Here is a 25,495-nt window from a genome sequence, read left to right as displayed (position 1 = left end):
TTTATTTCAGGTTTATCAGCTATTTGAATATTTTAATCATCAAAGAATAAAAAAAAACTAAACAAATGCTAATAAATATTGATAATAATAGTAATGATAATAATAATAGATATAATAATAATAATAATAATAATAATAATAATAATAATAATTGGACTGTTTTTGCTGTGCTTTGGAGCAAATGCAGGTTTGGTGAGCAGAAGAGACTTCTTTAAAAAGTTAGCTTAATAGATAGTGTGTTTTTCCTATAAAAAAATGATTGTAATAGATTTTAATAATTTTAGATATTGTAAATTTATCTTGTAATTTGTCATTATTATTGTTTTATTTTGTAAAATTTTGTTAAGTTATTTTGTTAGAAGTATAATATAGTATAGTATAGTATCAGGATTTCAGACATGCTCATTTTAGTCAACACGATAATAATGTTTTACAGTAGCTTTAGAGGAGTTACAGTAAGTAGTCAGTTTACTAACCTTGCTTTTCAGTCACAGTTCATTTTTCTGACAGTGGCTGATTAAAAATGCTCTAAATGACAATATTTTTATTTGAAATGTTGAAGAAATGTTATCAGACCTTTATAGAATAAAATGCATTTAACTTAAACCCATAAATCCAGAGAAAGTTCTTGGTCTCTTATTTCTTCTGCCACAACTGTATTTAAATGGGATTATTATCATTATTATAAATAAAGACCAATAATTATTAGCATCATTAAATATAACATCAAACCAAAATACTAAATAAAACAAATGCAACTAAAATTTAAATAAATAAATAAATAATAGTAAAAAATAAAACACTTTAAGCAAATATTTTGGGTTTAAGGGGTACAACTAAGAGTTGTGATTCCTTTATTAAATGACAAATTTATGCATGGATCACTAAATATTTTCAGAATCAATAAACTATTAATAATTTTACTGCTGCTTTTTACATTTTTAGAGGTTAAAACAGCCCATTGTGCTGCTCGATGCTCTGATATTTTATTATTATATCATTCTTCTTTGTCTGTATAGTCATGTACACACACTGGTAGTTTCACTGCTTTCTGCCTTTTATTATTCATATGTATTTTTTCCATAAGGAACTGAATCAGAAGCGCATTGCAGAATAAGATCAATAGTGCTGTCCCTTGAGAACACATGTTAAAATACTATTTTTTGTGAGACACTGAATAAATAATTATTACTAAATATCATGCACTTGCTTGGTTATTGATAATGAGGAAACATATAAACACATAAAAAATATGCCATGTAGGCTCGGCTCGGATGAAAAACACGGAAGAGGAACCAGAATGAAGGAGAGGACCAGAGAGAGACCCAGCGCTCCTGACAGAACCCAGCACAGTAATCCCTCTGGTTCCAGCTGAACACACAATACACACAACAGTCAACAAGATCAGACAGACACACACACACACACGCACACACACACACACACACACACACACACACACACACACACACACACACACACACACACACACCATCAGTCTTAAACTGAAATTTTAAATATTCACAGGTTAACACAATCCAGCCCACCCCTGCTGTGGCTATGGTAAGGTAGTGTTTTGGAACTAATGTTTTAAGGACGTACACATTAATTTAAGTCCTTAAAAAGTGATTATATAAACGGGTCGCATCACCACACACACGCACTATTAAAGGGGCTGCCACGCCACTGCTAACGTGAGCAGACTTCTGACGTGCAAACGTATGACGAAGTTCAAAAGTAAAAATATAATAAAGAAAAACGAGGACAATATTTATTTTTTAGGTATATGGGGCTTCTATGGTAATGCATGATTATTAAGATATTTTCTGTATTTAGTAACATTTAACAAATACTGTACTGTAAACACACAGCTTTTGCTGCTCTAATTGACTTAACGCTGAAATCAATTAATGTATACATTTAAATGAGTCTCGTCGTCATTCTGTCACCATAGCAACTTGAATTGGTTTAAACATCCACACAACTGTCTATAAAGTAATCAGTGCTGATCATCTACAAACTTCTGCACAAATCTCCTGTTGGCAAAGTTTCAGCAGTTTGAGAAGTGTTTGAAGTTGTTCGTGATGACTCTGCGGCGTTCGACAAGAACCAGGACGCGCCCCGGGCACCTGAAGGACTTCCTGCTGGAGCGCGTCTCTTCCTCTGAGGAGCCAGCAGCGGCGGCCAGGCCGGACACCTGCAGCTCGTCGGACACTTCCCTGGAGGAGAGGTACCTGAAGAACGCGGCTGTTCTTCCTGTCCTCCGTCCCGCAGCATCAGTCTCCTCCTCAGCGGGTGAGTGTCCACAGGAGGAGCCCCTCTCCATCCACGGTCGGAGTGTGCGGGACTTTCAGCAGATCTACTGCAGTGTGATGGGCTCCACCAAGAAGAGACGCGCTAGCCGATACAGTCTTCAGCAAGGACTCGAGATCAAGCAGCGGCTCTGGGAGAAGCTGGACCGGCCTGCACTGGAGGAGACCGAGCAACCAGATGGACGTGTGATCATCACAGAGAGCAGGTCCGAGTCCAGCGTCGCTCCTAGATTCAGGGTGGACATCAGCAGAGAGCCACTGCCCAAGGAGCCCCGGAGGAAGAAGCCCAGGCACTGAGCCATACTAGTGCCAGATGAAGGATCAAGGGCACGTATGTACATACTGTATATATTGTATATAGTTATAGAATAAGTTTGCATGAAATCAAATTTAACTTTTCATTCAAGTTTTATCACATTGCTGGATGTTTTGGTGACGGTCATCGGCTCTCAGGTTGTTGGATTCTTTTGGATGGTTTGCTGGATGTTGACATGCGTTTAGCAAGGTTGTCTAGGCGGTTTCTTGCGTGTTGCTGGTCTCCTCTGAGTGGTTTTTGGCACATTAGTGGTTGTTAGTTGTTAGTGTTGGCTGTTGGGTTAGGGTAGGTTAGGGTCCCTCACACGGTTTGCAGCTTGACGTGCTGTGAGGGCTTGTGTGCATCAGTGAGGCTGAGAGCTACGCCACTGGTACTTCACAGATACTGGTAGGGTCACCCATAGTGGACAGATCTCAGCTGAGATGTCCGACCAAGGCAAACCACCTGATTCTGGACAGCAGTATTGGCCTGATGCTCCAGATAGAAGATGCCACCTGAATGACTGGAAGAAACTTCAAACACATGGACCAGTGCAAGCTACTGTTAGCTATCCTCTGAAAAAAAAAAAAAAAAAAAAAAAAAAAAAATATATATATATATATATATATATATATATACACACACACACACACACACAAAAACACACACACACATACAAACGTGGTATATGTATGTACACAGCACAGGCTAACAGGTTAAAAAATACCCCAAAAACCGATTCATCTTTATTTCTATAGCGCTTATTATTATTATTATTATTAAAATTATAATCTTTATTATTATTATTATTATTATTATATACTTTATTTAGCTAGGAGATGACTTTGATATAGTACTGTCTCTTCTTCCGGTGAGATCTGATCAAGATGGCATAAAGTGTTTTTACAAAGTATATTGTGTCAAAGCAGTTAACGTAAAAGTTCTAGTAAATTGAAACTGTGTCAATCCAGTTTTCAGAGCATATAAAAAGCACTGTTGTCTCTATTTTAAAAAACATTATGCATATATACCTAAAAAATGTGTCTTCCTCACAGTTGTTTGGCCCACTGCCTGCTTTTTCAGTTCATCTTTCTCTGTTCACCTACTCTGCACACACCTTGTGGTGTGTGGCCTCAGGTGTGTGGCTGTGGCTCCATTAATTAAAAACTCCAGTATGTAGGGCATTCAGTTCTATTTGATGAAATGGATGCAGACTCATTTAAAAATTAGCTGCTGCAAAAATACTTATTACCAATGTAAGTTTCCACGAATCTGCTTTATTAGCTATTAAAATTGTACTTATCTAGTTAACGTAAGCTTGTTTACAGTAGCGTGTTGCATAGTGCACTGCATCTAACATGCCAAAGCCGTTTTCCTTGCTTTATTTGTGAGGACTTGGCTCAATATTCGGCATTACAATTAGCATATTGTTTAGCTTTGCATTTACTAAATGAGTACTGTGCTAAATCTGAACTGACTACACTGTATTTTTTGTATAATCAATTTCAATTCTGTTCTTAAGTGTCTTTGTTCATTTTAAATATAATTTAAACCATTTTTAATTCCTTGTTTTTTATTGTAGTGTTAGTTTTATTTTCTTTGGGTATTTTTTCTTTGGTTCTTTTTTTTATTTACATCGATCAGTTACTGTATTGATTATTTGGTCACACTTTACAATAAAGTTCATTAATTAATGTTAAAGAGCCCATATTATGGGTTTTTGAAAATTCCCCTCCATGTAGTGTGTAACACAGCTCTAAGTGAAGTGAAGTATCCAGCTAAGGCTTAAATCTGTAAGAATACACACTGTTAAAAATTGTCCCGTTAAAAAGCAGTAAAATACTGGCAGCTGCAGTTGCCAGCAATGTACTGTTATTTTACAGTATGTTGCTGTAAAAATACATGGACTACATTGATTTACACAATACTCAAGTGAACTCATTTTGCTCACTGAAAGCAACTGCCTCAACTTGGTCAACTGCTGAATGAGTTTATGAAGTAATGTGCAATATATGCTTAGAAGCATACTTATAATGATAACTTATTTTAGTTAATTAGAAAAGTTCGGTTTAACTCTAATGTCTTATTTTTCACAACAGCACACATACATGTAAATCTGGAATCACCAGAGAGATTCTGACTGCATCAGCCACTAAACAGCCGCTATCTTTAAATAGAGAAACATGCAGAATAACATCAGCAGTTCATTGTTCATCTTTAACTCATACACTGGCTCTACTCTACTCCACAACGGTGACACACAGAAGAAATTAGCTTCAGGTTTTACAGTAAAATACTGTTTTTTCCTTGATTTAACAGTAATCTACTGGCAGCTGTGGTTGCCAGCAATATACTGTTTTTTTACAGTCTACTTCCGTTGTGTAAATTAACAGTATATTACTGTTAAAATACATTTTTACTCTGTGTTTTTACCTCTCACACCTTTAACCCTTTAAACCCCAGAGCCTATACTTCAGTTTTAATTGAAGTGTCCACACTACTGAGTGTTCAAGAAACATGGAGCAAAGCTGAAGTAAATTCATTAATTAACTGACTAATTAAATGATAATTGAGGATTAACAATGAACAAATGAAGAAATACTGAAGGGAAAAAACAAGAACAGAACATACAAAACTTTAGTCACAGCTTTATAATGAAATAACCTGAAGAACAACAAATTATTAAATCATTTAAATGATCAGCGGATGATTAAACAACTTTACAAACATCTTTACCAGCTACACCTATTACTTAATACATGTATTTTTGTATAACATCTACTAAAGTTCTTCTTGAGAAAAAGTTAAAGTTTTACGTCACCATCATGGAGAACAGAGTTTGCTTTAGTTGGGCTCTTAGCCCTGTCATTTTTAACATTTATATATCTTGGCTGCTGCAATTGTTAAGAACTTTGTTTAAAAAGCTCCTTTGTTGAGGCAAGCCAGCCAAAAACCTAAATAAGATCTGGTGATGTTCATGTTGCTATTAAATGGCAGAGTCTGTTCTCATTTAGTATAATAAAATTTACTTCTCCTATTCAATGTTAAATCTATTGTTTTACATTATATGCTATATATGGCAATGATTTCTGGAAGTTTTTAAGAATATCTTGGACAATAACACTGCTCTATGGTGTAAATCGCACTCAAAGAGACATCAATAATCAGCATATGAACCTCAATAATGGTGACAACAAATTTAACAAAATTAACAGTTTAACTCACAAACAGGCAACTGAAAGTCTAAACATAAACAACAGCAGAATCAAACACAAATAAAGAAAACCGTTAGACCATTATACAACATTTATTTATACCGCAATGCATGCTGGGATATTTGTACAGTGCCACTCCCAGCATGCATTGCAGCATGAAACATTTGAGATGTTACCATTGTTGAGAAACAAGGTCAGATTCATGAGGTCTGAGTGTGTATTTATCATAACTGAACTGTTTTTGTATGTTATTTCTTAACTGTTAAGTAATTACGGAGGTATCTTTTCTGTTTCCACTTCTCATTAATTAAATTAATACCAGCAACTAAGCATAAAATCTATTGCATGAGGCCCTTCATCCAGATTTATAACAAAACATTTATTAGAACTAATTTCAGACAAATAGATTTCTCTATTTCTTGACTTCCCAACTTTATTGCTATAGTACAAATGTTTTGTAAACTCTGAATTACAGCAGTTGGAAAGTCTTATTAAATGAGTTCAAGGGTGAAGAACCCAACTAAATCAGCCCCTCACTCCATTACGGTGACACAAAAAACACCTTAATTTCTGTTGGATCTCAATGAGAATTGTATGGACGTCAAATCAGTCAGTAATAAGTGTGTGCTGTTGTTTGTGGAGTTATTTAATGATCCTCTGCTGAGACTGAAGGTGTTTTATTTTATTTTATTTTATTTAATGTTGTAACTCAAGTCACTGTTTGTGTTTCTTGTTTATTTTCTTCAGTAATTGTAATTATTAACAGCAGGTGTTCATCAGTGTCTGAATTCACTCATTAGTGTTCATTAAAACTGTCAGGTGAACTATATTAGTTAACTAGTGTATGAAATAGTGAACAAGGACACAAAGCGTGATTTCAAACACAGACTTCAAAACATCGAATCTGAACTCTGTTAGCTCACAGTTTTCTGCAGTTGGTTACTTTCTCGAAAACAAAAATGTTACCCAGAAAGCACTGTTTTTAACAGAATATTACTGTTTTAGTGAAAAAACATTATTTTACCGTAGAATCTGACCGTTTTTTAACAGCAGTTTTTTACAGTGCAGTGTTTAAAACGGTTGATTCATCTATAAAAGAGTCGACTCATAGTGCTTCAAACGAGTCGCCTTGATACCGACTCATTAGGTGTTTCGCCATGACGTACGAACGAAACCAAGTTATTCACGTGCACGCGCAAACCCGGGAGATTTCAAACCTGAGGCCCCGCCCTCTGACGCAGAAACCCAGACACACACACACACACCCACAAACACACGCACACCCACAAACACACGCACACAAACATGCCGGTCGATTGAAGTCACACTGCAGATGGATATTATATTGAGTCTCTACCCAAAGATGAAACATCAGCATTATAACCAAGCAGTTGGAAACTTCTGGAAGCTACATGCTACAAAGAATACTTCATCTGAGTTTGTTAAAGGAAGGATCAGTAAAGAGTAACTGATGGACGTCAGGATGGGTTTCTTCCATTTCTCAAGTGTAAGTACGTGCGGTTAAAGTTGTTGCCTCGTTTACTCTAGCTTGCAAATGTATTTAGTTGTGATTTGTTACTTGTAACCGCGTGTACTGTATCAGGTTAACTGGATATTTTATCTTATCGCGTGCAAAGTCACGTTAAAAACGCGGCGCGTGCTGTTTGTTTATGGAGCTCCGTGCTAGAGTTCTGCTCCCGCGATTTATTCGGAAATTTATTCCCGCGCCGCAGAAATCTGGCGCGGGGACAGCCGCGGGTGTGAGAAAGCCCTTTAACGACCCCTAGAGGAAGGTTTCATGATAAGGAGTTCAGTGGCAAAAGGCAGTCATGACGGCTGGAGAGACACAGGCTGCCGATCGGCTGGCTGGACTGTGCAACCGATTTGTACATGTTTTACACCAGTGTGTAATTGATTATGGATCACATGTGTGTAATGACATTCCAGCTTGATTAAACTTACAAAACTGGGAATCCTTCTCCTGTTCTCTTACCGGAACTACCCTTTTCATCTTGTGTGCACGACACCTGAACCCCTGAGCGTCCCATACGCTCGTATATGGTCCTTCGAGCCGGAGTGTGTCACAAGATGGAATCTGAACCTCCCAGTGAAGCTGATCCAGCCGTCAGACCTCGGTCTCCCAGAGAGAGACATCTCCCCGGTCATCTAGCTGACTACGACATCCAGCTACCTCCCAGCCTGCATCCTGAAGTACCTCAAACTGGTGCATCTTCGCAGAGACCATCCAGGCGGTCAAGGCATGCATCCACATCCATTTCAGCAGGCACCATGTCCAGCACATCATCTAGATCTCATAGAAGTGCTCACTACAGACTTCCTAGACACGGACTTTCTGATCTCCAAGCTGCCATGTTGGAAGAAAAACTAAAGACTATGGACTTGGAAGAACTACAACAGCAGATCGAAGAGGAGGCCATTGTAGATAAAGAGTGTGAGAGACTAGATACACAAGCTAGAGAAGCACAGTATATACAGGAACAAGCCACTAAGGCTAGAGAGTCAATAGCTAAGCAAGTAGATACCAGACGTCGTCTAAAAAAGGTACAAAACGAGCTTAAAGCTGCTAAATTTGTGTGTGAACTTCTTAAACAGGAATCCCCAGATGTCAGTGTTAATGCATCACGGTCCAGCCTAGCTGTTGATCTTCGGCCTGAGGTAAGCCCGCAACATGACAATGCTGTGAACCTTAACCATCAGTACAATTAATGCCTAGTCACTCTACTCCTTGTCACGTTTCCTTTGTACCCGCGTCTTCAGTAATGCATCCCCCTGTATTACCTGTAACAAACAGTGCGGTTGCTGTATCTGAACCTCAGTTGATTGGTGTCACCTCGACTCCTAATATAACTCAACCCAACACAGTTACAAATTCATTAGCTGCATTAAGTACCATACCGCCCACCTTAATGTCAAATTCAGATTTTGTTGCTCCCTTGACATTTGAATCATCTTCAGTGAATAAGCCGCAATATTGTGCTGCTAATTCTGCTACCTATAGTCAGGCACCATCTGTCAGGGTCCACAATGTAGTTCCCTCACCCGCTACTGTAACTGTGGGATCTCCACTACAAGTACAATGCTACCCCTCTATGCATTCTAGCCCTGATGGGACATCTGCACCGTACACTGGTCCCGCACCTGATACCTCTCCCATTTGGTCAGGGTTGTACCTTTCTCTAGCTCAATTTCCCGGTCTTGACATGTTAGCCGCTTCTGCCTACGGGGTGCCTAAGCCAGCTATCCCACATTTTGACACTGGTAGAGAGAGTGATTTTGCCTTATTAAAGATGGCCTTAGAAAATGTAATGAATAATCAACCTCACCTGAGTGAACATTACAAATATCAGGTCCTTCTAAGTCATTTAAAACTCCCCAGCGCACTGCAGTTAGCAAAGGCTTACATGTACGACCCTAAGCCATACACCGCAGCCATGCAAGCACTGCAAGATAAATATGGACAGCCACGGCAACTAGTCCAATCAGAACTTAGTATTATACTGAACGCCCCCGCAGTCAAGTTCGGTGATGCAGAAGCTTTTGACTCCTTTTCTCTGTCCATCCAAACTCTAGTAGGCATGCTCAAAACTTTGGAAGGCCCAAATGGATATGAGTTGCGCTGTGGCTCTCATGTTGACCGATTGCTAAGCAAGATGCCACCATCGAACAGGGATGGATTCGTAGAGTACTGCTTCAGCCGAGGTATTTTACAGACTGGTACGGATCGCACCTATACCTTACCTGATCTATCAGAATGGCTACAAATGAAGTCGCAAGCAAAGCGTATTTCTAATAAAGCAGCTACAATGTATCAAACAGAAAATGCTAGATTTATTAAGAAAGAGCAGCCAAGGTCAGCACCTTTCCGCATAAAGGAGAAATCCACATCCATTCTGTATTCAACCGATGGTAGTTCAGCAGTGCAAGGACACCCAAAATCTAAACCTCCTGTTAAGATTCAACCCTTCTGCCCATACTGTAACATGAAGGACCACTTTCTTAACGCATGTCCTAAGTTTAAAATGCTGACAGCTGAGAAAATAGTAGAGTGGCTATCCACAGAGAAACGATGTTGGAAATGTGGGCGAACTCACCCTCCAGACCACTGTACTCTGAAAAAACCTTGTACAAAGTGCAAAGAGATACATCTGACCATTTTGCATGAAGCAGCTTCGCAAATACAAAATAATGTTCTGTTGGTTAACGTCCCCAGCCTACAGGTCTATTTAGACCGGCCCAATAGGTCTCAGAAGGTAATGCTTAAGATAGTTAAGGTACTACTACACCATAAAGAGAAAGCCATGGAAGCATACGCCGTATTAGATGATGGTTCGGAACGTAGCATTGTCTTATCCCAGGTAGTGGACCAGTTAAAACTCCCTACCGAACCTGAAACGCTGACACTACGCACAGTCCATCAAGATGTGGTTAATCTAAAAGGAGCCAATGTATCCTTCTATGTATCACCACTGCACAAACCATTCAGGAAATACCTGATTTCTCATGCTTTCACGGCAGATAATCTGAGACTGTCCAAACATTCCTACCCTGTACCCGCTCTCCAACGCAAGTATGAGCATCTTAAGTCTCTGCCATTACCTTCAATTGACCAAGCCCAACCTCTACTACTAATTGGGTCTGAAATGCCACATCTACTTACGCCTGTCCAGCCAGTGTGTACGGGATCCTCACATGGACCGATAGCCATCTGTACTAGACTTGGTTGGACCCTGCAAGGTCCCACTGGGCTCAGCCAGACCTCCGTTTCCACACCACAATGTCTCCACATAACCACAACCACACAGAATACTGAGCTATTCAGAAATGTGGAACGCCTTTGGCAAATTGATACTCTGCCCTATACGAATGAAAAATCAGCCACTCGCTCCAAACATGACCAGTATGCTCTCTCGCTTCTTCAATCAGATACCACCAAGGTAGAAGTTAATGGAGTCATGCGCTATGCCACTCCCTTGCTCAGACGACCCAATGCTGAACTTCTTAAAGCCCCCAAAGAAGCAGTGATGGCTAATCTCCGAAGCACTGAGCGCAAGCTCGCTAAAGACCATAAGAAAGCTGAAGCTTACTGTTTGGAAATGAGAAGACTGCAGCAAGCTGGCTATGTGGCAGAGATATCAACAGAAGAAGCAGAGGAATCCCGGGAATCGTGGTACATCCCTCACCATATGGTGACACATAACGGCAAAGACAGAATAGTATTTAACTGTTCTTATTCCTACCAAGGGCAAGCTCTAAATGACATACTTTTACCTGGGCCCATCCTTGGTCCATCATTACTTGGTGTATTACTGAGGTTCCGCGAAAATCCTGTAGCCATTAGCGGAGATGTGAAAGGAATGTTCCACCAGGTTCGCCTCTTGCCTACTGATAAGTCTGTAGTACGCTTCCTGTGGAGAGATATGCAAAGGAGCAACCAACCCAAGATCTACGAATGGCAAGTCTTACCGTTCGGCACCACGTGCAGCCCGTGCTGTGCCATATATGCACTCCAGATGATTGCTCAGACCCACTCCGATGGAGACCCAGTACTGGAGAGTACAGTTAAAGGTTCCTTTTACGTGGATAACTGTCTCCATAGCCTTCAAACTGTTGCTGAAGCTAGAGCATTAGTAGACAACTTACGACAACTTTTGCTCACCTGTGGATTTGAGCTCCGTCAATGGGCCAGTAACAAACCAGAGGTCATTCAGCATCTCCCTCCTGATGCTAGATCTTCCAATAGCGAACTTTGGCTATCACAAAAGAGTACTGACCTCCTAGAAGGGACACTAGGGCTACTATGGAACTGCCTCTCAGACTCATTCAGTTACAAACCCAGCCAGATCGAATGCTTTGAGCCCACTTTACGCAATGTCTACAAAGTGTTGGCTTCTCAATATGATCCAATTGGTTATCTAATTCCCTTTACAACTAGAGCGAAAGTACTGGTCCAGGATTTGTGGAAGACCAACCTAACATGGGATGACCCAATCACATCTGAGAGTTTGTTAAGCCGATGGCAAACCTGGCTACAAGAGCTCCAAGGTTTGAATCACATTGCAGTCCCCAGGTGCTACAGCCCCTCTGACTGGCAGGCAGACAAACTTAATCGGGAATTGCATATATTTTGCGATGCATCCGAAAGGGTTTACGGCTCTGTAGCCTACATGCGCACTGAAAATGATCAAGGACATGTGCACATTTCATTTGTGTTAGCCCGCTCAAGAGTAGCACCTCGGAAACAAATGACAATCCCCCGATTAGAATTGAGTGCAGCACTCACTGGGGCACAAGTAGCTAACATACTCCAAGAAGAATTAACTGTTGACATCAATCACATCATTCTCTGGTCAGACTCATCTACAGTGCTACAATGGCTTAAATCTGACTCGTGCAGATACAAAGTCTTTGTTGGAACAAGAGTGGCCGAGATCCAGTCACTCACCAACATTAATTCGTGGAGATATGTTGATTCAGCGAACAACCCTGCTGATGTCATAACCCGAGGTCAGACCTTAAACAGTTTGACGCCACCTTGCCACTGGATTAATGGACCACCATTTCTATATCAGCCAGATTCATGCTGGCCCACTTTACCAGCAGATGAACCAGAACCAGTGACAGAATTAAAAAAGTCAGTAATCTGTCTGCATGTTCTTACCTGTCCAGACACCACCCTCCCTGATGTCAATCAATTCAGCACATGGGCTGAACTATTAAAAGCCACTGTGACATCCCTTCACGGGGCGGCTACACCTCAAACCCAGCCGCAAGATGAGTCAGGTAGTTACATTCTAGCAGAGAAACTTCTCCTACAACAGTCTCAAAGAGATTCCTTTCCGGAAGAGTTTAAAGCTCTTACCACTAATAGACCATTACCATCCAACAGCAGATTAGCATCTTTATCACCTGAGTATGATGAGGTCAGTGGACTTATTAGGGTTGGAGGGAGGTTAAGACATGCTCATCATCTGGAACTAGACACGACACACCCTGTTGTTCTTGATCCACAACACTACCTCACAAAGCTTCTAATCAAGGATTATGATACCACCCTACTACATCCTGGACCAGAGCGAGTCTTCGCTGAGGTAAGAAGACGATACTGGATTCTGAGAGGAAGGGAAGCCATCAAGAAGCATCAATACTTGTGTACAGACTGCCAGAAATGGCGTGCTAAGCCAAAAATGCCTAAGATGGCTGACCTTCCACCGACACGTCTTCGTTTGTACAAACCCCCATTCTACTCCACTGGAATGGATTGCTTTGGCCCATTCACAGTGAAGATTGGCAGACGGACAGAGAAAAGGTGGGGAATAGTATTCAAATGTTTGACCACTCGTTGTCTCCATCTTGACCTAGTAGAAAGTCTTGATACAGACGCATTCCTAATGGCTCTCCGCAGATTCATATCACGAAGAGGGAAACCATTTGAGCTCCTTAGTGATAATGGGACAAACTTTGTTGGAGGAGACAAAGAATTGAGAGCAGCCTACGAATCTATGATTCCCCAACTCAGAGAGCAATTGGCAGAACAACAAATTACATTTAGATTTATCCCACCTGGAGCCCCTCATTTTGGGGGAGTTTGGGAACGGGAGGTTAAGTCAGTAAAACAGGCCCTTAAAGTAGTATTGAAGGATCTAACAGTGACTGAGACTGTACTGCGAACAGTGCTCATCGAGGTAGAAGGCATCCTAAATGCCAAGCCTCTGGGATATGTGTCTTCCGATGTATCGGATCTGGACCCTATTACACCCAACATTCTTTTAATGGGTCGCCATGATTCTTCTCTCCCACAAGTATTTTACGACTCAAGTAATGTTCTGGGAACCAGAAGATGGAAACATAGTCAAATACTTGCTGACCATTTTTGGTCTAGATTCATACACTACTATTTACCAAATTTACAAGAAAGGCAGAAGTGGCGCAAAGATGGTGGGGAAATTGGGCTAGACCAAGTGGTACTGATAGTGGACCCACAACTCCCACGAGCATGTTGGCCAGTAGGGAAAGTAACTAATACCTTTCCTGGACTTGATGGGCGAACCAGATCGGTTGAGGTTCAGGTACGCAACCGCACTTATGTTAGACCCGTATCTCGTTTAGTCCCTCTACCGAAACACACTGATGATGACCCTGTTAATCCCGATACTTAGTTAGGATATCTCACTATTTCAAATGTACTCACTTACATTTGGGGGCGGCTGTGTGAGAAAGCCCTTTAACGACCCCTAGAGGAAGGTTTCATGATAAGGAGTTCAGTGGCAAAAGGCAGTCATGACGGCTGGAGAGACACAGGCTGCCGATCGGCTGGCTGGACTGTGCAACCGATTTGTACATGTTTTACACCAGTGTGTAATTGATTATGGATCACATGTGTGTAATGACATTGCAGCTTGATTAAACTTACAAAACTGGGAATCCTTCTCCTGTTCTCTTACCGGAACTACCCTTTTCATCTTGTGTGCACGACACCTGAACCCCCTGAGCGTCCCATACGCTCGTATAGCGGGAATAAATTTCCGAATAAATCGCGGGAGCAGAACTCTAGCACGGATAACCCCGGTAACGGGTTTAATTTGGGACGGGAGCGGGCTGTCTAGCAATATCACGGATATTGCTATGCGAATTAGAAAGAGAGAGTCTGCGTGGTGCTTGTGTGTGTGTGTTAGTGCGCACGCGCGCGTATGAGAGAGAGCGAGAGAGAGAGAGAGAGAGAACGAACGAACGAGCTTTGTGTGCTTTGTGCTGTGTGTGTGTGTTTATACAGACAGCTTGGCTGTCTGGACTGTATACTGGGTGATTTTTGGTTGTGTTCTCCGCTCTAGCGGGACCGGGCGCGGCGGGCAGAAAACGGAGCGGGTTCTCAGGCTAAAACCTGGCGGGTGCGGGCGGAAGCGGGAGCGTTGTCATCCGGAGGTGTGTGTGTGTTTTTGTGTGTGTGTGGTATGGCGAGTACACGACTGTCTCCTTCGTTCGGTTATCCGTGGCACTATCCACTCGCCATAGTGTGGCAGCTAAAATCCACGTCTACACTATCGAGCGTGTATGAACTGTGATTACTTTTTAAATTGCTGATTAGCTATTGGCCATTTCCCTCTCTGACTGAAGGCAGTCGACCAATCGCGACAGACTGTCATCGGTCCAATCAGCGCAGATTAGCTTCACGCTAAGGAGGGGTTTGGGAACAAATGAATCACTGGACGATTCATACAGGAGTCGCTGGGATAATTAGGTAAAAATAAATGCAGATTATAAGACCATGAAAGTGTTTTTTGACCTTGCATGCATATTAGACTGTTGTTGGAGACCCTTACAACCAGGATATGACCCTATTTCATGTATAATATGGGCTCTTTAAGTAATGCATTTACTAACATGAACAAACAATGAACAATACATTTACTACAGTATATATTCATGCTAGTTAACGTTAGTTAATGTAAATACAGTTGTTCATTGTTAGTTTGTTAACTCATGGTGCATTATCTAATGTTAACAAGCATGGACTTGAATGTTAGTAATGCATTAGTAAATGTTCAATTATGAGTAATAAATGCTGTAAAAGTGTTGTTCATGATTATTTCATGTTAGTAAATGCATTAACTAATAAACCTTATTGTAAAGTGTTACCAATTATTTAATAATTGATTAAATTACAAAACATGGCTTATTTTACAAATCGTTTTCAAAATAGCAGTTTAAATTTTATTGTGTGTTGATGGCTTGACTGTAAACGACATAAACAATGCAGTGAACAGCTTTGAAAAAAAATCTTCTTCTTCATTGAAACTTGTCATTGCATTTTTCCCACTGTGGAACTTAATAATATGACTGCATTATTTCTGTCTTTAAAAAAAAATGCCCATGAGAAATTTTATATTTATTACCCCCACTGTTAAATGAAATTTTCGGCCATGAGCACATTTAATACAGTTACATTACATTAACATTGTCTCATAACTGATTAAAATGTGTCACTATTAAAAATATACTACAATGAAAACAACTAATTCAATATTACAATATAAGTATGTTACACATTTATTAAGCTATATCAAATGATTACACAATTTAACACAAGTTTTAAAAAAGTAAAAAATCAGGCAAATAAGCTACATAAAGGGGAAGTCCAGAGTTAAACAGACTTGGTTAATCTGAAATCCAACAACTATCAATCAGTCAAACCTAGTTAACCTAATTAAGCTAGTTAAGCCTTTAAATGTCACTTTAAGCTGTATAAAACTGTCTTGAAAAATATCCAGTCAAATACTATTTACTGTCATCATGGCAAAGATCAAATAAATCGGTTCTTAGAAATCATTTATTAAAACTTATGTTTAGAAATGCATTGAAATAAATCTGCTCTTATCTGCTGTTATTGGGGAAAAATAAACTTCAACTGTATATTAAAAATAAATAAAATTTGATATATTATAGGTTGTATATAAAATTACATTACATATATATATATAAAACTAAAGCTGCGTCCCAAATCGCATACTTATGCACTATTCTACGCCATTTTGTAGTATAAATAGTGTAAGTAGTGTGTTCACACTGAAAACTCTAAAAATAATAAGTGCACTTTAATTACCCGGATGATGCACTCATTCAGCCGCTAAAAAGAAGTGTGGAATGATGGACACTTCACGCACTCAACGACTGCAGGTTTGCTTACGTAGCGGAAGGGGCGGAGCTATCAGACGCACATGTTGAATAACTTTATTTATTTTGGATGGTGAAAGCAAAATTCTCCTACTAGAGTGATTTTAGCACCTCCCGATGGTGAATGCGGCAATACTCACGGCAGATATTATCTGATAATTCGGTCGTTTATTTCACTGATTTGGCGACCGTCAAACGTCATCAGGGAAACGGCTTGAATTTCCGCTTAGTAAAAACACATTAGTGTGCCATTTGGGACGACACTACATACATATACTATCCTGTTGAGTGTGTAAGTGCATAAGTACATAGTGCATGAGTGCATAGTGTATAGTGTGCCATTTGGGACGCAGCTAATAACTATTGTCACCGACTCTGTCCCAATCATTCCCCTCGCTGGCCAGCAGAGGCCACCATCTCCGGACTTCTAAGCATTACATCATCCATTTACCCTGATCATGCACACCTGAACTGAATCCTGCTAATGACCTACGTACCCTTTATAAGCCAGCACCAAACGCTTGTTCAGTGCAAAGTCTTGTTTAGCCCCGGCCAGCATTTCTGACCGTTATTCCTGCCTGACTCTTTGTGTATTACTCCAGCCTGTTTCTTGACTCTGCTTCGCCTTCTGCCTGCCCACGACCCACGCCTTGTATACGGACTCTGAAACTCGCTGCCTGCCCACGAACCACGCCTGTTATACGAACTCTGATGTTTGCTACCTGCCCACGACCCACACCTGGTTCACGGACTCTGATACTCGCAGCCTGCCCTCGATCTATGCCTGGGAATACTCCCTGTGTCTATTCATCGCCAGTCTTTATTCATCATAGACTGTTGTTGTTGTGTGTTTGCACGTTAGTGCATATTGTGTGTGGGAATAAGTGCTTGAGCAATAAATACTGCATAATGGATCCCTCCGTGTCAGTCTCCTTGTTACAGAAGACTTCGCCCAACACGGATCTCGCAGCCATACAGGTTTTATCACAGGAAGTGACCACTCAGGCTCAGGTACTCACCACACATCAACAACAACTAACTCATTTGACTCAGTTAACCGATGAACTGGTGAGATCTCTGCAAAACCTGCAAGCTGCTCCCACAGCGCAACTCACCGCTAACTACTCTCCGACTCAACCCATGCAAACCCAGACTCAGAATGCTTCAGGAGTACGCTTGGCTTTCCCCGATAAATTCTCAGGTAACCCAGCTAAATGTAAAGGCTTCTTGCTGCAGTGTAAACTATTTATTGCCCAACAACCCTACTTATTTAAGGATGAGAATGGAAAAATCCCTTTTGTATGTTCACTGCTTACTGGCAAAGCTTTAGACTGGGCTACTGCTGTTTGGCCAGATAGTACCCCGATATTCCCCTCATTCAATGACTTTCTCAAGCGCTTTTGCACTGTGTTTGATCACCCCGAGGGTGGTCGTAACGCTGGTGAGGAGCTTTTATGTGTGCAACAGGGAGATCGACCCGCAGCTGAATTCGCTCTGCACTTCCGCACGCTGGCAGCGCAAACAGGCTGGGCTGATGATCCACTCACTACACTCTACCGCAAAGCTCTAAGACCAGAATTGCAAAAGGAAATGGCATGTCGGGATGAGGGGAAGACTCTGGATCAACTCATCGAACTGTCAATCAGGTTAGACACCTTGCTTCGCACCCGTAACCCCATATGCTCTGCTATGTCCAGTCCTGTATCCCCTGAAACTCCCACTGAACCCATGCAGTTGGGTAGAACTCGCTTGACCCCCGAAGAATGTGAACGGAGGAGACGGAACCAATTATGCCTGTATTGCGGACTTTCAGGTCAAATGAAGAACTTATGTCCCAATAAACCTCCACCGAAGGCACTTCCGGTGAGAACAACCACCGTTTTCACGACCACTAATGACACTATGAGTGTACCTGTTTGTTTAAAGTATGAGGAGGTTGAGATTTCGACTTTGGCTATGGTCGATTCAGGAGCCGCTGGTAACTTTATTGACTGCAAGTTTGCTGCTGCTCACTCCATCCCTCTAACTTCCTGTACTTCCTCTCTAGCCATCACTGCTATAGATGGGCGCCCCCTGGGGAAAGGACAAAGTACCAAACTCAGCCCTTATGTCTTCGCACAGGCTCTCTCCATGTGGAAGAAATCTCCCTTCTCGTTATCGACTCTCCCCGTCACAATGTGATTCTCGGACTCCCCTGGTTACAACGTCATGATCCCCAAGTCTCGTGGAAGACGGGTAAGATTGTAAAATGGAGTGAGAGGTGTCTAACCCAGTGTCTATACTCCGTATCTACCATTCAGATTAATGTTATCTCTAGTTTGGAGGATTCTGAACTCTGTAAAGTTCCCAGAATGTATCACGATTTACTCTAAGCCTTTAACAAGAGAAAAGCAACCAAACTCCCACCTCATCGTGAGTATGATTGTGCCATCGAACTATTGCCCGGCACCACGCCCCCTCGTGGTCGCATATTCCCTCTCTCTCAACCTGAAACCGAAGCCATGAACTCTTACATCTCTGAGGAACTGGAGAAGGGATTCATAAGACCTTCTACGTCACCTGCTTCAGCCGGGTTCTTTTTTGTCAAGAAGAAGGACGGCAGTTTACGCCCTTGTATTGATTATAGAGGTCTGAATGAAATAACCAGTAAATACCGTTATCCCCTACCACTAGTTCCAGCAGCACTTGAACAGCTCCGCTCAGCTCAATATTTCACCAAATTGGATCTCCGTAATGCTTACAACCTTGTTCGTATTCGCCAAGGAGATGAGTGGAAGACCGGCTTCTCTACCAATAACGGGCACTACGAATATCTCGTTATGCCCTTTGGCCTAGCTAACAGTCCTTCCGTGTTTCAAGCCTTTATCAATGAGATATTTCGAGACATGCTCAATAAGTGGGTCATCGTATACATTGACGACATCCTGATTTACTCCAATTCCCTACCAGAACACATTCAACATGTCAGAGCAGTGCTACAACGCCTCATCCAGAATCAATTATATGCCAAAGTATCCAAATGTGAGTTTCATCAGACATGTATTTCATTCCTGGGTTACATCATCAGTCACGAGGGAGTTGCTATGGATCAGCAGAAAGTTGACGCTGTCACTCAATGGCCACAACCCGAAACCATCCAGCAGTTACAACGTTTCCTGGGATTTGCCAACTTCTACAGACGGTTCATAAGAAACTTCAGTTCAGTAGCTGCTCCTCTCACCGCGATGGTAAAAGCCAATAATGCCCGTCTAAAATGGAACTCGGAAGCCATTCGGGCATTCAACCAACTCAAAGCTCGCTTCACGGAGGCACCCATTCTGTGTCACCCAGACTCCACACGACCCTTTATTGTGGAAATTGACGCTTCTAATTCCGGTATCGGAGCCATCCTGTCCCAAAGATCCCCTACTACGAATAAGCTTCATCCCTGTGCATTCTATTCCCGTAAGCTGAATTCTGCTGAGAGAAACTATGATGTGGGTAACCGAGAACTTCTCGCCATGAAGGCTGCACTCGAGGAATGGAGACATTGGCTTGAGGGAGCAAAACACCCGTTCACCGTCATTACTGATCACAAGAATTTGGAGTATATTCGTTCATGTAAACGCCTGAATCCCAGACAAGCCCGATGGGCGTTGTTCTTTACTCGATTTGATTTTCAAGTCATCTACATTCCAGGCTCCAAGAATATTAAGGCGGACGCTCTCTCTCGTATCTCTGACGAGGAAACTTCGCTAGAGGAGGTAGAACCCATCCTTAAAGACCCATTGATTATTGCACCCATTAGATGGGACATCGAGCATGAGATCAGGCAGGCTTCCGAACAAACTCCTACTCCGCAGGCATGTCCCGAGGACAAAATATATGTGCCCCCCATGCTCAGTGAGAAGTTGAAATAAACAGTCACCCCAGCTCCGGTCATCCAGGCAGCACTGCTACGGCTCAGATGATTCAGTCTCGGTACTGGTGGTCCTCCCTGAATAAGGATGTGATTAACTTCCTGAATAAATGTTCTCCCTGCCAAATGGCTAAACACTCCCGTCATCGTCCAGCTGGTTTATTGCAACCTTTGGAGATTCCCCGTCGACCCTGGTCTCACATAGCCACAGACTTCATTAAGGATTTGCCCCTGTCACAAGGAAAGACCACTATCCTCACGATTGTGGATCGCTTCTCTAAAGCCTGTCGACTCATTGCCATACCCAAGCTACCCACAGCCTTTGAAACTGCAGAGCTTCTGTGCGAACATGTATTTCGCTATTATGGTCTTCCCGAAGACATCGTCTCAGACCGAGGTCCCCAGTTTACATCCCGATTATGGTCAGCTTTTTTCCAGAACCTCCAGATCAACATCAGTCTAACTTCCGGCTATCATCCTCAGTCTAACCGTCAGACAGAACGCCTTAATCAGGAGATCGGGCGCTTTCTCCGCACATACTGTCACGCCAACCAATCTGACTGGAACAAGTTCCTAATGTGGGCGGAGTACGCACAAAACTTCTTGAGAAATGCAGCCACAGGTCTAACCCCGTTTCAATGTGTATTAGGTTTCCAACCTCCCCTGTTTCCCTGGTCCGGTGAGACCACTGACCTTCCCGCAGTCGACACATGGTTCAAAGGAGTGAGGAGGTCTGGAACGCAGCTCACACTCATCTGTCACACGCTATCCGAAGGTTTAAAGAACAAGCCGATCGTCACTGTCGTCCTGGTCCCACGTATTCCCCAGGACAGTGGGTATGGCTATCTACAAGAGACCTTCGCTTGAGACTCCCCTGTAAAAAGCTCAGTCCCAGGTACGTGGGTCCTTTCCAAATAGAACGTCAGATTTCACCTGTTTCCTTTCGACTGACACTCCCTAACCATTATCGCATTTCTTCTACCTTCCATGTTTCCCTGCTCAAGCCTGCTGTTGGTCCAGCCGAGGCGGATAGGGAGGTGGCAGCCGGTGAACAGGGTCCCCCGCCTCTCATGATCGACGGAGAGGAAGCCTATCAGATCCACGAGATCCTGAGATCCAGACGCCGGGGTGGTCAACTGCAGTATCTCATCGATTGGGAGGGGTACGGTCCGGAGGAAAGATCATGGATCAATCGTAAGGACATTCTTGATTCAACACTACTGGATGAGTTCCACTTACAGCACCCGGATATGCCGGCCCCTCGCCCCCGTGGAAGACCCCGGCGTCGAGACTCTTCTCACTTCAGGAGCCGTTCGTTGGGGGGGGGCTCTGTCACCGACTCGGTCCCAGTAATTCCCCTCGCTGGCCAGCAGAGGCCACCATCTCCGGACTTCTAAGCATTACATCATCCATTTACCCTGATCATGCACACCTGAACTGAATCCCGCTAATGACCTACGTACCCTTTATAAGCCAGCACCAAACGCTCGTTCAGTGCGAAGTCTTGTTTAGCCCCGGCCAGCATTTCTGACCGTTATTCCTGCCTGACTCCTTGTGTATTACTCCAGCCTGTTTCTTGACTCTGCTTCGCCTTCTGCCTGCCCACGACCCACGCCTTGTATACGGACTCTGATACTCGCTGCCTGCCCACGAACCACGCCTGTTATACGGACTCTGATGTTCGCTACCTGCCCACGACCCACACGTGGTTCACGGACTCTGATACTAGCAGCCTGCCCTCTACCTATGCCTGGTAATACTCCCTGTGTCTATTCATCGCCAGTCTTTATTCATCATAGACTGTTGTTGTTGTGTGTTTGCACGTTAGTGCATATTGTGTGTGTGAATAAGTGCTTGAGCAATAAATACGGCATAATGGATCCCTCCGTGTCAGTCTCCTCGTTACAACTATAATATATATAATTTATTTATTTAAAAAAAAAAACATACACAGATTCAAAGAGAACCACAAATCAACAGGGAAACTGCAAAAGAACAGCTTCTACTTTAAACTGGACTGACTGAAAATCTACTATTAAATATATCAAAACTTTACAGACAATTGTAAAATAAAGTTAAACACCTTAAATCTGTTGAAACGAGTCGATCTGATGGCAGTTGAGATTGCAGGATATTATTGGTCTGAAGCTCATATCCAAGTTTATTTTACATTCTATGGTCGAAACATGCATTGAGCCTTGCTAGATCCTCCTGTGGTGCGCGTCTCTTATTAAACACTCACAGGACATTTATTTAGACAACTATGCAGATGTATTAAATAGTTCACAAAAAATACACAAAGAGAGACTTTCACTTTCACTTCACGCATAGTTTGGGATTGAACAGACATGCGTAAAGTCATCGAAGATCAAGCTGTTTTTGCGCTTGTGTTGAGTTTGAAGTGATCAATTAGAGAACAGGAGATGTGTAGGAGAACAGGAGAAGCGCATGACTTCCATCATTTTAATATAGCATACTATATTATAGTATAATATTGAGAGGTCATATCGTGGCCTACCTGCAGGGTTGCTGAGGCCCACTAGCGGGCCGCGGCCCTTTGGTTGAGAATCCCTGACCTATATGCTATAATATTGCACGATAACTATGTCTGTATACAATAACATAAATTTGATTGTTACTTTGACTTAATCTGATTGTAATACAGTAATGTGCACCTTTTGTAAAGCTGATTTGAAATAATTATTGTAAAAAGTGCTGTACAAATAAACCTGACTTGAATTGAACAGTTGGTGGAGAGCTGTACTTTGGGAAGTCCTGCTGCTGCTGCCGGGCTTCTAGAGCACCTGCAGGCCAGAGACTGGATCTCTTCTCACCTGCTCTGAACTCAACACTGATGCAGCACCAGGTCGGTACTTATTCACTGTCACTCAGTGCTTTTAAAAAAGCTTTTGGTTACCTTTGGATTAAGCCTGTTTCACACATAGCCAACTAAAATGCCTTCATTGTAAAATGAAGTCAAAATTATTCACCCATCTGTAAATGTTTTTTTTTCCCCACAGGATGTTTAACAGAAGATTTTTCACAGTGTTTCCTATAATATTTTTTTTCTTCTGGGTAAAGTCTTATTTGTTTTTTTTTTTTGTTTTTGTTTGTTTGTTTTCAGCTATAATAAAAGCAAGTTTTTAGTTCTATTAAGCAATAAGTGATGCGGATATAAAGTGTAACATACACTATATCAGTTAAAACATAAGGCTGTGGAAGATTTTTTCATCTATATTTGAAATTTTGTGTCATAAAAGTAATTTTAAACAAAAAGAAAACAATGTACTTGCGAATGGCTCACGTTTTCATTATTTTTTATTTATGACAATGTGAACTCAAATCTGACTTTATATCCCTTCAGTTACAGGCTTCAGGCATGAAATGTGTGAAAAAGGCTGAATTAAATGTAGAGATCAGTTTAAAATGAATAACAATAAGCTGTTTGTCTCTTCAGGCTGAGAATCATGAATAATGCTGCTGAAGATCAACAGTTTTCTCTCACTTGTCGAATGTCTTCTTTCAGGTAATGATCCTGCTGTTTCCATCATTCAGCATGTTTAGTGAGATCCAGAAGTAGATTCCGTTGTTTTGTCATTGCAGATTGTGGAGGAAGCTCCTACAAGAAGCTTGAGTTTGATCCAGAATGGCTGGCCATCTTGAAAGCGACAGACAACCTTCAAAAACCATCCGCCAGTTTCTGGAACCCTCTGTTGGACAACACAGCAGACACAAAACACATAACAACGATTTACTGATAGCTTTCTGATACTACTGTACCCTTTTCACAAGCCTGACGTGTTTAGCTGTCTTCGACATCTGAAATCCTTAAAAGTTTTTAACATTTTGATTTAAAAAAAAAACATATGAACATTTATATGTGTTTATGAATGTATCATATCATCTTGCTTCGACTTACAAAAAATGAATTATCGCTTGTGCCATGTGTTTCCAATGCAGCGTCTACGAGGCTGAGAGTAAAATTAATGTTATTCTCTCCTCTGGCTGCTGTCATCAGTCGCACACTAGTTTTTTCCTTTTCTGAAAGTCTTTATAACACCATTGTGGAGATTGTCTTTATTATTTTATTAAGTTATTTGTTGTACTTACTCTCCCATTCACTGCGCTCTAAGTTTTCCCTACTATGACGACAGAAATGTGAAAAGGGTCTATTGACAACTTTGGCTTAAAAGAATAGTTCACCCGAAAATGAAAATTACCCCAACATTTACTCCATCATACAGTATACCCTCAAGTCAGACTCAGGTCAGGTGTATAAATGTTTATGGGGGATTTTTATTTTTGGGTGACATATTTGTTTAACTCGTTCATCCCAGTAGATGTAACACATTTACATGACATGCGCAATAAAATAAGGTCAAATTACTGTATTCATCTGAACTGAGGTCACGATAGTCAGTACTTTACACATGAATTCATTTCTATTTCTATGTAGTTTAGCATCCTGTTCTTCTTCTTTCAGGTGGGACTGCAGTCCTTCAGACAGACATCTACATCCTGGTGGGCAGAGCGGACAGGCTTACAGGGAGAAGATTTTCAGCTTTCTTTGATTACTAGAAATTTCAGAAGAACTGCATTTATCAGAATTAAACATGCAAGACATTTTAAATGACTTTATCGTTACATTTGCTCAAGTTAAAATATCCTTGTTAAATAAAACTGTTCATTAAAAAAAAGAAAGAAAAAAAGTCAATAATTCTGCTTGCTCCAAGCTGTTTAATATTGTAATATAATGCTACAAAAGCTTTTTTATTTCAGGTTTATCAGCTATTTGAATATTTTAATCATCAAAGAAAAAAAAAACTAAACAAATGCTAATAAATATTGATAATAATAGTAATGATAATAGTAATAATAATAATAATAATAATAATAATAATATAATAATAATAATAATAATAATAATAATAATAATAATAATAATAATAATAATAATAATAATAATAATTGGACTGTTTTTGCTGTGTTTTGGAGCAAATGCAGGTTTGGTGAGCAGAAGAGACTTCTTTAAAAAGTTAGCTTAATAGATAGTGGGTTTTTGCTATGAAAAATTGATTGTCAAAAT

The 25,495-nt window shown here is 41.3% G+C and overlaps 1 protein-coding gene across 1 annotated transcript; it reads left to right on the top strand.

The window, feature by feature from the left end:
- The first annotated feature begins 1,411 nt into the window (after positions 1–1,411).
- LOC147843238 (uncharacterized) lies at positions 1,412–25,042 on the top strand. Its single transcript, XM_087262046.1, has 4 exons — positions 1,412–2,643; positions 23,157–23,275; positions 23,867–23,935; positions 24,013–25,042. The coding sequence occupies exon 1, from the start codon at positions 2,085–2,087 to the stop codon at positions 2,607–2,609; it is 525 nt and encodes a 174-aa protein (XP_087118172.1). The 5' UTR covers positions 1,412–2,084; the 3' UTR covers positions 2,610–2,643; positions 23,157–23,275; positions 23,867–23,935; positions 24,013–25,042.
- Positions 25,043–25,495: the final 453 nt, after the last annotated feature.

Source organism: Danio rerio, chromosome 7 (assembly GCF_052040795.2).
Source record: "Danio rerio strain M-AB ecotype USA chromosome 7, GRCz13ab, whole genome shotgun sequence".
In the NCBI taxonomy this organism is placed as follows: domain Eukaryota; kingdom Metazoa; phylum Chordata; class Actinopteri; order Cypriniformes; family Danionidae; genus Danio; species Danio rerio.
Note: the sequence above shows the minus strand (reverse complement) of the source record. Positions and strands in the feature narration are given on the sequence as shown.

Bases quoted from the DNA above. Each gene is read 5' to 3' on its own strand.
- LOC147843238 (XM_087262046.1), top strand. From the start codon at position 2,085: ATGACTCTGCGGCGTTCGACAAGAACCAGGACGCGCCCCGGGCACCTG.